Consider the following 18,107-nt stretch of genomic DNA (forward strand, 5'->3'; position numbering starts at 1 on the left):
GCCTCCCATCGTAGGGGACCAGCACCGGGCTCCACTTTCTGAAGGGAAGAGGATCCAAGAAGTTGTGGATGTATTTGGAAACCACCACAATGATAGAGATGAAGAGTCAAACAGGCTATCGTGAGAGAATCCGGAGATGAACAAGCACAGAAACACACTAATCTGCTTAGGACCTGAGGAGCCAAGGAAGGAAGTGGGGTCCCCAGAGCCCAGGAGCCAGGACCATGCAATGGCAGCCAGAAGGGGCTGCTAATGGGAGCTGGAACCATGAAGAAGCAGTGCCCAGTAAAGTTGCCCCCAAGGCACACAGGAGGAGACAGAGGCTTTGGCTTATGCTTATTTCTTCCTTTCTCCCTCTTCTCTCTGGCCAGAGTCTGCATAGAGCCGGGAAGCAGAATGCATGGCAGCTTGGGAAACAGAGTCCTCTGTGATGCAGGGATGAGCTGAGAGGGCTGGGAAGGACCTGAGAGCAAATGGACTAGCTCTGGGTTCCTTGCAGCTCCCTGAGGTGGCTGGGTTGATTGAGTGATGACATCATAGTTAAATCTGTCTTGAGGGGCTGGGGTGGTGGCTCAGTGGTGGAGCACTTTCTTCATGTGTGGAGGCACCAGGTTCTATTCTCAGCACCACATATAGATCAATGAATAAAATAAGGTTCATCAACAATTAAAAAAAAATTCTTTCTTGAATTTAGATTAATTTTTCTCTTTCAACCTTTTTATTGGTGCATTATAGTTGTACGTGACGGTGGGATTTGTTGTTACACATTTATACATACACAATATGACAATATAATTTGGCCAATATCATTCCCCAGCACTCCCCCCTCACCACCTTACCCTCATCTCTTTTTCTACTGATCCCCCTTTGATTTTCATTAGCTTCTCCCCACCCCCCTTTTCCTTTTTCCTCTCTAGCTTCCACATATGAGAGAAAACATGACCCTTGACCTTCTGAGTTTGACTTATTCTGCTTAATATAATGGTCTCTAGTTCCACTCATTATACTGCAAATAATAATTTCATTTTTCTTTATGGTAGAGCTAAACTCAATTGTGTGTGTACACCACATTCTGCTGAGGTACACCTAGGCTGGTTCCATTGCTTGGCTATTGTGAATTGTGCTGCTATAAACATGGGTGTGCGTGTGTCACTATAGTGAGATGACTTTAATTTTTCAGGATAAATTCCAAGGAGTGGTATACCTGGGTCAAATGGTGGTCCATGCCTAGTCTTTTGAGGAACTTCGATTTTAATTTCCATAGGATTGTACTAATTTACAACCCCACCAACAGTGTAAAAGTGTTCCTTTTTCTCCACATCCTCTCCAGCATTTATTATTATTATTAAAAATATTTTTAGTTGTAGATGGACATAATAATTTCATTTAAAAATTTTTTTTTAGTTATACATGGACTCAGTATCTTTATTTTGTTTATTTACTTTTTTTTAATGTGGTCTGAGGATCGAACTCAGTGCCTCACATGTGGGAGGTAAGTGCTCTACTGCTGAGCCACAGTCCCTATAACTTTACTTTTTATGTGGTGCTTTGGATCGACAGTGCTCACATGTGTTAGGCAAGCCTTCTACCACTAAACCACAACCCCAGCCCTTCTCCAGCATATATTATTATTTATGTTATTGATGAATGCCATTTTGACTGAAGTGAGATGAACTCTCAGTGTAGTTTTGGTTTGCATTTCTCTACTTGCTAATGAGCTAGTGATGTTGAACATTCTTTCATGTATTTGTTGGCCTTTTATGTTTATCCTCTTGAGTATTGGCTTAATTCATTCGATCATTTACTAGTTGTTTTTTTTTTTGTGTGTGTAAGTTTTTTGAGTTCTTTATATACTCTAGTTATTAATCCTCTGTCAGAAGAGTAGCTAGCAAAGATTTTCTCCCATTTTGCAGGTTCTCTCTTTACATTCCTAATTGTTTCCTTTGCTATGCAGAAGCTTTTTATTAACTCTTGGCATTATTTTATTAAGTCTTTATTTTATTATTATTTTATTAACTCTTGGAATTATTTCCTGAGTTTTAGGGGGTCTATGGAGGAAGTCTTTGCTTGTACCTATTGGAATGTTGACCCTAACTTTTCTTCTAGGAGTGGCATGGTTTCTGGCCCAGTTCCTAGACGCTTTTTCCATTTTGAGTTGATTTTTGTGCAGAGTGAGAGACAAGGGTCTAATCTCATCATTCCCAGCACCATTTGTTAAAAAGGCTGTCTTTTCTCCAATGCAATATTTTTGGAAGTGTTGTCAAGGATCAGATGACTGTATGTGTGTGGGTGTGTCTCCGTGTCTTCTATTCTGTACCATTGGTCTGTGTGTCTGTTTTTATGCCAGTACCATGCAGTTCTTGTTACCATGGCTCTGCAGTATAATTTGAGATCAGAGATTGTGATACCTTTGCATTGCTTTTTTGGCTTAGGATTGCTTTGGCTATTCTGGATCTTTTATTCTTTTTTTTTTTAATTTTTTTTTAATATTTATTTTTTAGTTATAGGCGGACACAACATCTTTGTTTGTATGTGGTGCTGAGGGTCGAACCCGGGCCGCACGCATGCCAGGCGAGCGCGCTACCGCTTGAGCCACATCCCCAGCCCCTGAATCTTTTATTCTTCCAAATGAATTTTAGGACTTTTTTTTCCTAGTCCTGTGAAGAATGTCATTGGTATTATTCTCAATGAAGTATCATCTTAAAACTGAAATTTAAAGAAAAGGAGTAAAAGGAAATTATTCAGAGTGCTTTAATCTTCCCTAATATTTTGACTTCTCTGGGGCCTAAAGGGAAAGGGAACATTAATATCCAGGCAGCAAGAAGCTGACCCCGGCTTTGTGTCAAAAATGGCCTTTTGAAATTCTCTTCAAAACTTGCTGGCCTTTGAGGACTGACTGATGCTGTGGACACAAACTCCTCATCAGTTTCTGGCCCTGTTTCCTTGTCCCTGCATGTGCCTTCTGATTCCAGGTAGAAATACTCTATTTCGTCCACTCCAGGTATGTAGGCAGGAGGACTGAAGATCCATGTCCTTACAGACACGTGTTTAGGGACATCTATGGCATGGGGGAAACAACCCAAATGGCCACCCACAGGGGGACGGAAATGCAAGGTGGCGTCCACACATCCAGATACTCTTTCTCCATCAATAGGGACAGATCCCTGACACATGCTATGATGTGGATGAGCCTTGAAAACAGGATGCTGAGTACCAGAAGTACCCAAGGCCACGTGGTGTCACATGCCATTCCAAATCCAGAAAGGTGGAAGGCAGGCTGTGGGCTAGGCTCAGGGGAATGGGGAGTAAATGCTGATGACTCAAGAATTTTTATTTTTAGGGTCTGTAAAATGTTTTGATGATATTTGAACAACTCTGTGAATATGCTGAAACCCGCTGAGTTAATGCACTTTAAAAGGGTGAATTTTGTGCCATGTAAACTGAATCTCAGTTTTGCAGGAGGGAAGAGAGGCAGGGAGGGAGGGAGGGAGGTGGGCACATTTTGGATTGCACCTCACTGGATGCCGAATGTCCCCTGGTTAGTTTGGAATCACACCCTAGTGGACAGGTTTCTCATCATTCAAGTATTTATTGAGTACCTCGTAAGGCACAATTGTTGGTTGTGCTGGTTTTCCTGTGCACAATGGCTCAAGACCTCTTGTCAACCAATTTTTGCTGATAAGTGTAAAAGTGCACATTGACTACGCTGGAATGACAGCTCCTGCCCTTGGAGTGCCAGCTACTCAGCAGGCTGAGGGGGGTGTTCAACACTAGCTTGAGCAACATCGGCAGAGTTGGTCTAAAATCAAACAAAACAAAACAAAACAAAAACACATTTACTGTCACTGTGAGTGACCTGACAAGCCCCTGAGAGTCTGTTGTTCTTTGGATTAACTTGACTTCAGATCCTGAAACAGTAATGTCAAAAGATACCTGGTGACTAATTACGGCTTCAACAACACAAAAATTAAATGAAAATTATAAGAAACACAACTCGTGGTTGGTAGTGATTTTTTTTTATATTTCTTTTAGTTGTCGATGGACCTTTATTTTTTATTTATTCACATGCAGTGCTGAAAATTGAACCCAGTGTCTCATACATGCCAGGCAAGCTGCTCTACCACTGAGCTACAATCCCAGCCCCTGATAAGTGATTGTTTTAAAGTACTATGATTAGCATTACCTTTATCTCTTTTCCACTTTTCTAGTTGGACATAACATGGACAATTATAATCATAATATAAGAGGTAAACTTTCTGGGCGCACGCCTGTAATCCCAGTGAATTGTGAGTTCAAAGCCAGCCTCAGCAATAGAGAGGTGTTAAGCAAATAACTGAGACCCTGTCTATAAATAAGATACAAAATAGGGTGGTTCAGTGGCCGAGTGCCCCTGAATTCAATCCCTTGTACCAATAAATAAATAAATAATAAAAGTAAACTTACAGATGCTTTCCTGCTACATCTTTAGCCACTAATATGTTTTCAAAAATTGGAATTGATTGTATTTTCATTTTTTTGATCCTGGAATTCAGTCCAGGTCATTGTACCACTGAATTACTTCCCCAGTCACTTTTTAAATTCATCTAGACCAGGTCTCACTAAATTGCTGAGGCTGATCTCGAATTTGCCATCCTCCTCTCCAAGACTCCCAAATTGTTGGGATTACAGGTGTGCACCACTGTGCCTGGCTGGAACGGAACATATTTCAATACAACATTCATGAGATTCACTTTGTCACAATCCTCCTTACTCCCTCTTGCTTAAGCAATAAACTACCTGGTCATTGAAGGCATTTGAGTTAGGGTCCCCTCATTTATATAATAAACCCCCACAATATGCAACTCAAACAAAGTGTGGTGGCGCACACCTGTAATTCCACAAGCCCAGAAGTCTGAGGCAGGATGGTCTTGAGGGCCTCCCCAATTTAGGGAGACCCAGTCTCAACAAACAAAACAAAGTACAACAACAAAAAACCTCTACGATTGTGTTCTACTGAGATGCTAAGTGTCTGCATTTTAAATCCCTGAGAGATGCAGTTAAAACATTAATTGGTGGGGCTGAGGTTATAGCTCAGCGGTATAGCGCTTGCCTTGCACATGTGAGGTACTGGGTTCCATCCTCAGCACCACATAAAAATAAACAAATAAAATAAATAAAGATCTTTTTTTTTTTTTTAAATAAAGATCTTTTAAAAAAACATTAACTGGTTCAAAATTTAAAATGAGAATTGAATTTATAGATTATATAAAATTGTTCTTGTCACTTTTCTATATAACTGACCTGCCAGGGAAAGCAGGCCCTCTGAAGGCCTGGAGACTTGCCACTGTTGGAACCCTCAAGTCTTCCTCAAGGAAGCTGCACCTGTTCTCTTGACTCCTCAAGTGGGACTGGATGTTGGGCCACTACTGCCCTCTATTGCCTGTTGGGCTTTGGGGAAAAAAAATCATTTCTTTGGAAAAAAATTTGCAAGGCATGTGGTGTCAACCCTTTTCCCAGAGAAGGAAACCGAGGCTAGGAGATGGAACATAATCAAGTCACATAGCTGTGCCCCAAAGGGAGCAGCAACCCGGGTTCCACTTTCCAGGGTTAGTTTGATGAACTCAACTCACATGTAATGAGCCAAGTTATTTGTGGCGTCGAAGTAGGGACCGAGGGGACATCATACTTCCAAGACTGGAGCTTAATACCCTATTGGCAGAGTAGTAAATAACCTTAGTCCAGTAAGAACAAATCTGTGTTGCAAGCCCAGAGAAAGGAACTCCTATTGGGCAGAGGGATGTCTAGAGAAGAGTTGGACATAGAGTTTTTGAGGGACAAGTAGGACAACGCCCCGAGGCAGAGGTCAGAAACAACAATCCCAGCAGTTGGCAAGAGCTAAGGGGGTGTGGAGAGGTAGCAAGACTTTGGGGGAATGGGGAGAATTCTATTTTGAGGGAATTTAAACATGGTAATTGTTTTTGTCAGTGAAGATCTTACATGCATACAGCAAAATAAGGTGCATTAGTGTTAACCAAACGCAGTTTTTTTTTTTTTTTTGCGTTGAATGGGGATCGAACTCAGGGCCTCAGGCATGCCAGAAAAACACTACTACTGAGTCACACTCCCAGTCCCTAAAACACCCAGGAATCCACCACGTAGGTGTATTTCTGTCACCCAGGGAGTTCGCTCCGGAGGTCCCTCGGCGTCTGCACGCGTCCCCAAACCTCCCATCCCCAGGTGAACAAGGTGATGAAAGTGGGTGGGGGGCAACAAAACCCTCATAGCTCTTGGCTTCTACCTCCCATTCCCTCCACTCCTATCTCTGCCTTCAAATCTTTCGCCACCTTCCTGGACAATCCTAAAAAAAAAAAAAAAAAAAAAGAGAAAGGGGAAATTGGGAAACTTCTTGATGTTAACACTTTCTCTGAAAGTTCACATAAACTTTACTTTGAACGCGAAAGGACTGGGGATGATGGTTTTTGTCCTTTTGAAGTCGCCGTCCAGAGGCAGTGCACACGGAGCCTGTAGGGCCCTCGGCGGCCGCCGTGGTTCCGTTACGTGGCAGCTGCCGGTGCCCGCCAATCCACGGCGCCCGCATCAGCCCCCGCGGGTGGCGCAGCCGGAAGGGGCGGAGTTAAGGCAGCGGCGGCTGTGGAGGCAGCGGTGGCGGCGGCGGCGGCGGCTCTGGAGGCCGCGGTCCGGGTCCTGGCTTCGGCCCCAGCCCCACCATGGTGACGGTCGCTGAGCTCCTGGTGCTCCTGGCCGCTCTTCTGGCCACGGCCTCGGGCTACTTCGTCAGCATCGACGCGCACGCCGAGGAGTGCTTCTTCGAACGGGTCACCTCGGGCACTAAGATGGGCCTCATCTTCGAGGTGGCGGAGGGCGGCTTCCTGGACATCGACGTGGAGGTGCGGGCGCGCTGCCCGCGGCCCGGGCCGGCTCCGGCGCCGCTCGGGGGTTGGGGGCGCGCGGGGCGCGGCCGGGGCGTCGGGGCGCAGCCGGGGAGGCCCGCGGCCGGCCACCCCCGCGCCAGCGACCCCAACGGCCCTGGCGACCCGCCCGCTTTCCGGGCGACCCCGGGCACCGCGCCGCTCCCGGAGGCTTTGCGTTCTCAGCTGGTCGCCGGGTTCCGGCGGAGCTGCTCACCCAGTCCCTTGGACTCAGCGCCGCGTGTCAGCTGCGGCCCGGGCGCGGCCGGGGCGCTGTGCGGCGGCAGATCCCCGCGGCCGGCCCTGCTCCCCTCTGTCTGGCGCGCTCACCGGCAGCGCGGCGAGGAAGCTCCTGGGAAAGTAGGCGGAGAGCTGTCGGGGAAGCGGCGCGAGTTAGGCTTTAGCGCTCCCGGTCCGCAGCCCCGGGAGGCGGGCGGGGTGGCACGTCGAGGGTTGTAGGTGCCGTGAACTGTCTGGAGGCAGAGTGTCGTGGAGGCACCAACAACTCCCGAACTCCAACCACCACCCGCCCCCCCCCAGAAAAAGGAAAATTTGCCGCTAAATTTTTCTTTCCAGGAAACCAAGTGTGATTGATGTTTGAGTTCTCCTGCCAGCGTGACTAGCTGGATTAATGGTTTTCCATTGGACAGTAGAACTGGGCACGCGCTGGGCACAAGTGCGATCCCAAAGCAAAGAGAGGCTATTCAAATTAGCAAAGATTTAGGAGGACAGTTATCTGGGCTCCTGTTTTATAGGTGAAAGGGGCTTTCTATTTTAATAAGCTGAGATGAGAATTCGGGTCTTCTAATTTTAACATTAGTATTTTTTTTTCTTTCCTCGAAGCCGTCATGGGCATATCAGATAAAGCACATTCCTTTGTTTTTTTCTGGCAGTAGAACCTTCAAACGTGACTTTGTAAAAATTACGCATTTCAGCTGGGTGTAGGTGGCACAGGCCTGTAAGCCCAACTACTGGGGAGGCTGAGGCAGGAGGATTGCGAGTTCCTGACCACCCTGGTAACCCAGAAAGACCTTGAATGAAAATAAAAAGCGCTGGAGAGATAGCTCATTGTTAAAGTGTTAACCTGTCACATATGTTGTTCTTAGTTCAGTCCCTAGTACTTAAAAGAAAATAATTCTGAAGAGATTTTTTTTCTCTTGGATTTCAACATCAGCCATACAAGTGACATATTATTGATGGCATTAGGCCAGTTTGAGATCATGGGTGAGGTGTGGTTTCTGTTCCTGAGAGTTGCAAGTTTTAGTTGGACAAATAAGACACAAATGTGATAGGAGCTAAAAGGTGCTTTAGAGTGCAGTCTAGTTCACCATTGTCTCATTAAGTGGGAGAATTGGAATTGAGTAGTTACTGTAATTTGAGTTAAGTGAAAGTTACATATTAGTAAATTTCCTATTACTGATAGACTCTTCTTACAGAGGTTGGTTTTTGAGATCTTTTGTGACATTTTATGTATTTCTCTCCTGCCTCCAGATTACAGGACCTGACAATAAAGGAATTTACAAAGGAGACAGAGAGTCAAGTGGGAAGTACACATTTGCTGCTCACATGGATGGAACATACAAGTTTTGTTTTAGTAATAGGATGTCTACCATGACTCCCAAGATAGTAATGTTCACCATTGACATTGGGGAGGCTCCAAAAGGACAAGACATGGAAACAGAAGGTGAGATGAATAGTTGAAAGATGGTATTACATTCTAATTTTAATTCTATACACTTTTATCCATCTGAATAGAATACTTATTTTTTTCTTATTCCAGGTTCATTAACTATTAAACCAAAACCTTATGTGAAATGTCTTTACCTGTGCAGGTCCCCTAATTAACATAGTTTTTCAAAGTTAATATTTAGTTTTTCATTCTTTATGGTTGCCCCTCTGGCAGCTTTTCTGTCTGTGTTCTTGTGACTACTTAGTTTGCATGTGTCTTATGTTGTTCTGTTAATTTGTTAAAATATATATATATATATATATATATATATATATATCTTCAATTGCACATTTGTAGACATGACTAGATTAGCTAAACTTTCTGTTGCCTTTTCTGTTCATATTTTACACTTTTCTTTAGGTGGTGGAGATACCTGGGATGGTATGTGGATTGTTTTTTGATAGCATCCTGTATTTTTGCATCTTTTTGTTTGCTAATGTCTAATTTATGATTTCTTTTTCTCTAACCTCAGTTTGTGGCATGAGAGTGTTTTTTCTCTTAAAAAAAAAAAAGTACAACTAATTAGGTTGTTTTTTATTTCATTGACAGGAGATATAGGCTAGGTTATTTTAAACTAATAACACTAAGTCCTTAGCAGCTGATCATTGACATTTTGGTAGGAACATCTTTGTTTCTTTAAAATGAATATTCAAAGATGGAAAGATTCAATTGTAACTAGATAAGAAAAAGTCTTGATTAAATATAGCTTATTGCAAGAGGTGCTTTTGACGTCATAGAAGATGTTTTATATGCTTGTTTACTATTGAAGTTTCTAACTTGAAGCTTGGTTGGATATAAAATGCAGTTGGGTGCTGGGGTTGTGGCTTAGTGGCAGAGCGCTTGCCTCAAGCATGTGAGGCAGTGGGTTTGATCCTCAGTACCACATAAAAATAAACAAAGATATCATGTCCATGTATAACTAAAAAAAAAAATTACAAAATTCATTTGGAAGCATTTGTAGCTAAGATGAGAAATTCTTTGGTCATATGTTCAGTTAGGTTGTTCATTGCTCAACTGACCAGCAGTGAACCCTGATTAGGATAAATTGCTTGCACATTTAAAAAATTTTTGTTGCCACAGTACATGCTGTGGCAGTTTAACATGGATTATAGTATTAGCATGATAACTTATATCTCAGATATTGAAGAGTTAGTAGAGTACTAGCATCATAAAGAAGGTAAAGAGTTTTGTTAGGATTTGAAATCTTCAGAATCTAGAGAATTGTACCACGTAGTTCTTTTGTTCATTTTTCAGGACTATTTATAAAGTTGGGTTGGTTAATTTTTTTTTTTTCCCCTTGTTTTATTTTGGTACTGAGGATTGAACCCAGAGGTGCTTAATCACTGTGCCATGTTTCCAGCCCTTTTCATTTTTTATTTTGAGGTAGTGTCTTGCTAAGTTGCTTAGGGTCTTGCTAAATTGCTGAGGCTGACCTGGAATTTGCAATCCTGCCTCAGCTCCCCTAGTTGCTGGAATTATGAGTATGTGCACTGTGCCTGGCAGGCTCAGCCAATTTTTAAAAATTATTTATTTTTTAGTTGTAGTTGGACACAATACCTTTATTTTTATTTTATTTATTTTTTATATGTTGCTGAGGATCGAACCCAGGGCCTTGCCCATGCTAGGTGAGCGCTCTACTGCTGAGCCACAACCGCAGCCTAGGCTGAGCCAATTTTTGAAGAGAGAAGTTTTAAAAGGCTTTGAGTTTGTTTTCTGAAAATTCGTCCTATTTAAATGGTTAGAAAATATTGGCTGATGAATATATAATAAGTAATCCTTCAACACAATATATAAAATTTTGCTTTTGCTTGTCAATGAATGGCAGATGTCAAATTGAGCTTTCCTCTAAAGCAGTGGTTCTTGAGTAGAGATGATCTCTGCTGCATAAGGATCTTTGGCAATATCTGAAGATGTTTTTGGTTCTCGAGACAAGATGGAGGTGGGTGGATGTTACTGGCATCTAAGGACTAGAGACTATGGATGCTGCTAAATATCCTCCAGTGCATCTGCTGGCTCTTATAGTAAACATGGGACACTTGGTCCAAAATATCAACAGTGCTACTCTGAGAAACCCTGCTCTGGAGGTTCCACAGAGTGCATGGGGGCTTCCATAGTGAAGCCGGTGAGGGGTGACTTAAGATTCCAGTTGAACTGCCTCAAATGGTGGGGGTCTGTGATTTCTCTTAAACTTAGGATGATCCATTGTAAACTGGAATCCCAGATTTGGGCAAGAGTGAAGAGATTTCCCCTTCCCCTTGGAGTTTTTCCTTGTGCTATTTCTTTCCTGCCTGTTTTTTCCTTGTTCTAATATAGCACTATCCAGAAGCATATTTTTAAGGAACAGTATCTTGTTTTCATTTTTGATAAAAGAGGATACTTTGTTGCAGACTTGTGCAGCTGAGAGACTTGCTTTACTTACAGTGCTTGCTGTTCTTCACTATAGTGACATAATTACTTTGTCACAGATGAATGTTAGAGTTGGTTCCAAGTTTCCTAAGTGTGTCTTCATATTTTTCCCTGTCCAGTTACATAGAGTTTAAAAGTCTGTTTGGGTACTGCTCCTAAGTTAACATTAGAGTTATGTCATTCTTTTTTTTGTACTGGGGATTGAACCCAGGAACACTTAACCACTGAGCCACATCCCCAGCCCTTTTTATTTTTGAGATAGGATCTGGCTAAGTTGCTTAGAACCTTGCTAAATTTCTAAGGCTGGTCTGGACCTTGTTAATCCCCCAGACTCCCAAGTCTCTGGGATTTACAGGAATGTGCCACCAGGCCCATCAAGTTAAGTGATGGCACTGGGTTTGAGTCTCAGTACTGCACATAAGTAAATAAAGATCCATCAACATAAAAAAAATTTTTAAGTAGATTTCAGTTATATTTTATTGTTTCTTTTTAAAGTACCTTGCACTTTTTCTTATTGTCTTTTTTAAAGTGTTTTTGTAGTTGTACACTATAACTTTATTTTAGTTATTTATTTATTTTTATGTGGTGCTAAGGATCGAACCCAGGGCCTCGCATGTGCGAGGTGAGTGCTCTACCACTGAGCCATAACCTCAGCCCATTCTTGTTTTTTAAAAAATATTTTCAGTTGCGGATGGACACAATATTTTATCTTTTTATTTTTATGTGGTCCTGAAGAGCGAACCTGGTGTCTCACATGTGCTAGGCAAGCGCTCTACCACTGAGCTACAACCCCAGCCCCGTATTTTATTGTTACTTATAGGACTTACTTTTTCTGTGGCACTGGGTTTGGTTTGAACCTAGGGCTTCCCACACTAGGCAAGTAAGTGCTCTACTACTGAGCTACATCTTCTTCAGCACATCAATAATTTGCTCATGTTGGCCTTGAACTTATCATCTTCCTGTCTCAGTCTCTGTAGTAACTGGGATTATAGACCTGTGCCATATATATATATATATATTTTTTTTTTTTTTTTTCCTTCCCTGTATATTTTCTTTCTCAATCTTTTACTTTTTTGTTAATATAGTAAACAACAGCAGCATTTGACTAGAAGAAATTTCTTAGGGAAATTTTTACTTAGGAAGCATTATATGGTATGTTTCTTACTCTGAAAGAGGTTTTTCTACTGGGAATGGGCCTTGGAAAATGCTCAGATAATTAATTGTCATCAGTGGTTTAATTGATGTTTGAGCCACATTTCTGAAAGTTGCTTCCTTTCTATATCTTCTTTGAAGAATATTTTATTATGTAAAAAGTAGTTATCAAAAGAGATTGACAGATGTATGCTAATCTGTTTTCAAATCCCTCTGTAGCTCACCAGAACAAGCTAGAAGAAATGATTAATGAACTGGCAGTGGCAATGACAGCTGTAAAGCACGAACAGGAGTACATGGAAGTCCGGGAGAGGATACACAGAGCCAGTGAGTACTGGTTTATCTTTGTGGCAGTATCCCATGTTGAAAGGCTGCACCCAGCAGCCAGCAGACAGAATGAGCTAAAACTTTGACTTTAAAAAAATCACCTACACAAAGATGTTTTTTGAGTATACACATTTGTAGAACTTTATTCTAAACTAGTTTATTATTATCAGGACATTTGTTCTATATCACAAAATGCTATAAAGATTGAGTAAGGGGTTGGGGTTGTGGCTCAGCGGGAGAATGCTTGCCTAGCATGTGTGAGGCACTGGGTTTGATCCTCAGCACCACATAAAAAAAGTTTTTTTTTTTTTTTTTTTTTAAAGATTGAGAATAAGGGCTGGGACTCAGTAGCATAGTGCTTGCCACTGGATTTGATCCTTAAACAAGTTGTCCATCTACAACTACAAAAAAAAAAAATTACAAAAAGATTGAGCATAAGGTTTAAAGAGCTTTTAAATTTTAAGAAAATTTAAAATCTTCTGATTAGCTAAGGAATAAGCAGAGCAGCAGGGAAAACCATTGTAAATTGATATTTTATTACTTTTTAGTCATGTACCTGAAACCTATACCAGACATTAAAATTTAACATATTTTATTCCCTAAAATTGAAGAAGATTAACTCTAATTAGAATAGGAAAAAATATGGGCTGCAGCTGTGGCTTAGTGGTCGAGCACTTGCCTAGCATGTATGAGGCACTGGGTTCAGTCCTCAGCACCACATAAAAATAAAGGTATTGCGTTCATCTACAACTAAAAATTAAAAAAAAAAAAAAAAAAAAAAGAATAGAAAACACCAAACATAATGTAAGCAAGTACCCAGAAAAAGATCAGTTTGGGATCACCATTTTGTAAACTAGGAATTTGGAATACATTTTTCTGTGGAAAAAGTGATTGGAGTTTGTGGTAGGTTGCAAAAGTTTGATTGATACAAGATAGAGCATTAAATATTATGTTTTTGCATTTAAAATTAACAGGTGCCCTGTTGACACACAGACCAGATACCATATTTTATACCAGGTCCACACCTGTTCTTTTGTCTTTCATTGTCCAAGTAGCTCCTGGGGATAGATTTCAATGGGAGCAAGCTCTTATCTGTATGTGCACAGCAATTTAAATTGGGATTCTTTTTTCTGAGTTTGGGATAGGGAGTGGAAGGAGGAGGAACTCAAAAAGGAGCAGTTTGTCTATATCCTCCCCTACCACTCTCCATCACCTCACCCTCAGGGATGGCTAGGGACCTATTTGTTGGTTGACTTGCTCCCAGGTTGGAGCCAGTCCATTCTTGGGTGGGAAGGGCCCTGAAGAAAATCAAAGAGCTAAGGGCATTCACTGCTTTGCAGGTTTTTTTTTTTTTAATAATATATATTTTTTAGTTGTCAGTAGACCTTTATTTTACTTATCTATGTGCAGTGTTGAGAATCAAACCCAGTGCCTCACACATGCTAGGCAAGTGCTCTACCACTGAGCTCCAACCCTATCACTTATTTTTTATTTTTAAGATAGGGTCTCACTAAGTTGCTTAGGCCCTCACTGAGTTCCTGAGACTGACCTTGAACTTGGAGTGCTCTTTCCTTGGCCTCCTGAGCCACTACAGGCATGTGCCACTGCGCCTGGCTGGGACTGTGAAATTTTTTAAGCCTTGCATTAAAGCACAAATAATTTTGGGTTTTGGAGCATTTCAGATTTTGGGATTAGGAATGCTCCACCTGTAATAATTTATAGAATTGAACTTTCAGATATACATTTTAATTTTGTAAATCATATGTTTCCAACAGTATTGTTTTTCATATATTTTTTTCAACAGCATTGATTTCTTAGAGATGAACACAGTGAGATCTTTTGTTTACTTCAGTGTTGTAATACCTTTTTTTTTTTTTTTTAATATTTTTAGTTGTAGATGGACACTAATACCTTTATTTCAGTGGTAAAACACCACTGGGTTCATCCCCCACTCACAGAAAACAAAATGAATCACATTTTTCTGTGTCTCTAAAACATACTAATAGTTGGTTAATATTTTAAAGAATTTATTCAACCATTCCTCTTTCAGACACAGTACTTAAATGGCATTCATTCACAATTATGATAAAAATTGTTTACTAGATTTTCAGCAAAAGTAAATTTCATGTCATGGAATTAATTCTAAAATTTTAGTGATTTTGATAGCTTTTGGAGTTCTAGTTTATATTTTTAATTTTGTATCTGTTCTTACTCTTATAAATTGCACAACTTTTTAGGGAACCATAAGGTTATTCTTTTGGAAAAATGTTAATTGCTTTTCACTTCTTTTTGAATGATGGTCCAATAGCTGTTACAATCTAGTTGATCTTTTTATAAACAGTGTATATCTAAGAGTATGTCAGTCAGCTGATTAACATAATGTTGCTAATTGTGATTGTTTTCAATATTTGGCTATTTGTAGAAAAGTGGAAATACTGACTAGCTCAGTAACAAGTCACTCTGACTTCAAAGATTTTGAGAGAGTGAGTAGAGTAAATGAATAGTGTAGTCATGGCTTTTACTTTAAGGGTCAGATTCTTAGCTTTAGAATGGGATAAATGGTGAGAAGTTTGTCTTGTATTGACAGTCTGATAGTAACTGCTCCATGAAACCGAGAAGCCCCGTGTATCTAGGTACATGGTAGGTGCTTAGTAAATATTTGTTGAATAAATATTTAAGGAAAAAGATACTTAGGTTCACATATTTCGGCTTAGTGTAAATAGTGCATTTTATATAAATCTATGTTCTTGATATAAATCCTTAAATTTTTAAAACAATTTTCTGATTCACCAAAAAAAGATTATAATGCAGGAGAACATTTTCTATCTATAGATAGAAAAGAGGTTGGGTTGGGTATAAACCCTAGAAGCATGACCTGGGCAAGTCTCTTTTCTTCCCGGTTTGCTATACATAGTGCAGTGAGCTTGCCCTCAGTGAATGTTTTAAGGTCCTTTGTAAAGCTAACAATCTCTGCCTCTGAGAGTGTTGCTTGGGACAGATGTGTTTAGAGTACTGTGAATGGTGTGCACCTGTTACATTCACTCACAACTAGGAGCTAGTTGATGATGCCTGTGCCTTTCTTCGGAGTTATTAAATTTTGTTTGTTTGTTTGTTTGTCCTCAACAGTCAATGACAACACAAACAGCAGAGTGGTCCTTTGGTCCTTCTTTGAAGCTCTTGTTCTAGTTGCCATGACATTGGGACAGATCTACTACCTGAAGAGATTTTTTGAAGTCCGGAGGGTTGTTTAAAAGGCCTTTTCCTGATGATCCCAAACTCACAATTCACTTGTTTACCAAACATCTTGGTCATAATAATGTCATTAGTTTCTACATTTTTATTTTCTGAACTGTACATTCACAGCTTATGTTTCTTTGTGATTAATAGATTTTGGGGGAAAAACCTTCTTAGGAAAGTTGTAGTGAAAATTTGACATTTGATTGGCATAAAATTTCTTATTTGAATGTTGCCTCTATCATATAGGTCCTTCCAGAACTCAAACACTGTAAATGAAATATAGGAGTATAGTCTTTATTATGTCTTATTTCCCTTTTGTATTAAATGCAGGAAAGCAACACAAAGCCTGATGGTACTTTACTAAAATGGCTGCATTCTTTGGACTCCCTCATCCTGTGGTTGAAGTCGTTAAAGTTTCATTTTGTTGACTCATGGAGTGAAGCAACAGTCTGAATCTTGACATTTTCTGCCCAGCCTAATGGCAGTGTTATCTGACTGGGGAGTGTTCTATCAGGCTGGGTGTGTTTATATTTGGTCTTTTTGTTTTGTTTTACACATAAGACTTGCCCCAAATTTTTACATATGACCTTAGGACTCAAATCATCTCCACGAAAATTGATGACACAAGCAGCTAATAATCTTTTTTTTGTTTGTTTCCGCCTAACCTCATAAGAAGTCTCTGAAAAGTCGATTCTCTGGGTATTTGAGCAAATGCTAGCTTTTCTTTTCTGCACTGGCACAGCCCCTTTTTCACGCTTGGCACGTGGGAAGTGTTCATTCACATAATTGGAAAAAATCTGGGTTTCTGATGCCAAAGGGTTAAAGCCTCTTGGGTTTCATTGCAGTGATATACAGCCACTATTTTATTTTTGAGAGTGGCCTTTGGGCCACTTTAAGACACCGAGTTTCAGTGTCAGCACTAGGGTTTTTGTTTTTGTTTCTCCTGGGTCTTTCTTTTTTGGTACATGTGAATTTCATTTTATATAAAATGAAAAGACTTTCTCTTGATCTCTGATGATGGGTTTAAAATTAAAGGAGCATCGGGTTTTGGTGTGGAAATGATCCAGGATTATGTTGTGACCGATGTATATTAGTTACTTGTACATTTTTTTTTTTTTTTTTTGGATCTTTGCAAGGGGAAAACTACAAGTAACAAGTTTTATATAATTAATTTAAATTTGTTACAGGTTTTCATGTTCAGGACACAATTTTTCAGCCTTGGGTGAAAATACTTGCAACAGTTTATAGATAAGGTGACTGTGTTTCACCTTAGGACAACTGTTGCATACCAATTTCTTTTTTTGTGTGTGAAAACACTTCAAAATTGAATTAAAAAATGTAAATTTAAAATTGGTTGTGTATCTAATATATGCCCCAGGTTCAGTAAATAAACAATTCTTTTTAAAAACAGTATTCTGTGTTTTATATGTTAATGGTTGTTAATTCACATTTGTCAAATACCAAATTTCTTTTATGTATGAGACATGTCCATGTTTTATGAGTAATTACAGCTGCTGTAAGCGTCTGTTGTTTTTTATAATCTTGAGGATAATGAACAAAAGGCATCACTTTAGTTTCCACATGGTATAGTTTCTTTTCATCATTAACATTTTAAGTACTATTTTTTTGGGGGAAAATATGATTATTGTTACTATGGATGTGGAAATAGGTTTGAAAGAATAGATGATTTGCCCAAAGCTCCATATAAATAGAAGGTGGAATCAGGATTCTGTCGTTAGAAACTTCCTTTATAAAGTACTATGTAATGTCCTGGCTTGGTGCTAAGTGCTTTCTTTACATGGCCTGTCCTATTTATGTCTTAAAACTGCCATTACCTTGTGTAAAATAATTTTGGAAATTAGAGAACAGGCTTGGAAAAGGTCCCAAGATCAGAAAACTATAGGAGGGCAAAAGGCAAACAGTGCATTGCGATTACCCTGTGCCCCTGCTGTGAGCGCTGTCTGACCAAGTTTGAACCGGTTGTTAGGGTTGTCTTGGGTCTATGCTTATTTCAGTGAGAACGTTGCTCCGGGCTTTCATCTCAACTTAGTTTGGGATGGCTGGAGTCTGCGCGTCGCTTGTTCATCCCACAGGTCTGACCGCCTGCGGCAGATGGAAGAGATGTGGACGACCCTCGCCTCTCGGGAGGTGAACGAACGGAGTGCGTGGACGGTGCGTTAAGGGTGAACACTGCGGAGCGGAATAAAGCCGGGTAGAGGTTTCGGTGATCAGAATACGAGTTCCCAAGGGAAGAGGGCAGGAGGGGACTCGTGCTCGGAGCCCAGCTCGCGGAAGGAAGGTGATCGAGGACAATGAGCCACGCAGGCGGCGGGGAGCCCGGCCCTGGG

The 18,107-nt window shown here is 40.6% G+C and overlaps 1 protein-coding gene across 2 annotated transcripts; it reads left to right on the forward strand.

Annotated features, from left to right (window-relative positions):
- Positions 1-6,608: 6,608 nt before the first annotated feature.
- On the forward strand, positions 6,609-17,169 carry Tmed2 (transmembrane p24 trafficking protein 2). 2 transcript variants are annotated; one of them, XM_076866524.1, is made up of 5 exons: positions 6,609-6,887; positions 8,400-8,592; positions 8,998-9,018; positions 12,415-12,522; positions 15,649-17,169. In XM_076866524.1, the coding sequence occupies exons 1-5, from the start codon at positions 6,708-6,710 to the stop codon at positions 15,771-15,773; spliced, it is 627 nt and encodes a 208-aa protein (XP_076722639.1). In that variant the 5' UTR covers positions 6,609-6,707; the 3' UTR covers positions 15,774-17,169. The 2 variants fall into 2 exon arrangements, with proteins under 2 accessions (XP_076722639.1, XP_076722646.1); XM_076866531.1 differs by lacking the exon at positions 8,998-9,018.
- The last annotated feature ends 938 nt before the right edge of the window (positions 17,170-18,107 follow it).

The sequence above is a fragment of the Callospermophilus lateralis genome, chromosome 1 (assembly GCF_048772815.1).
Source record: "Callospermophilus lateralis isolate mCalLat2 chromosome 1, mCalLat2.hap1, whole genome shotgun sequence".
NCBI classification, from domain to species: domain Eukaryota; kingdom Metazoa; phylum Chordata; class Mammalia; order Rodentia; family Sciuridae; genus Callospermophilus; species Callospermophilus lateralis.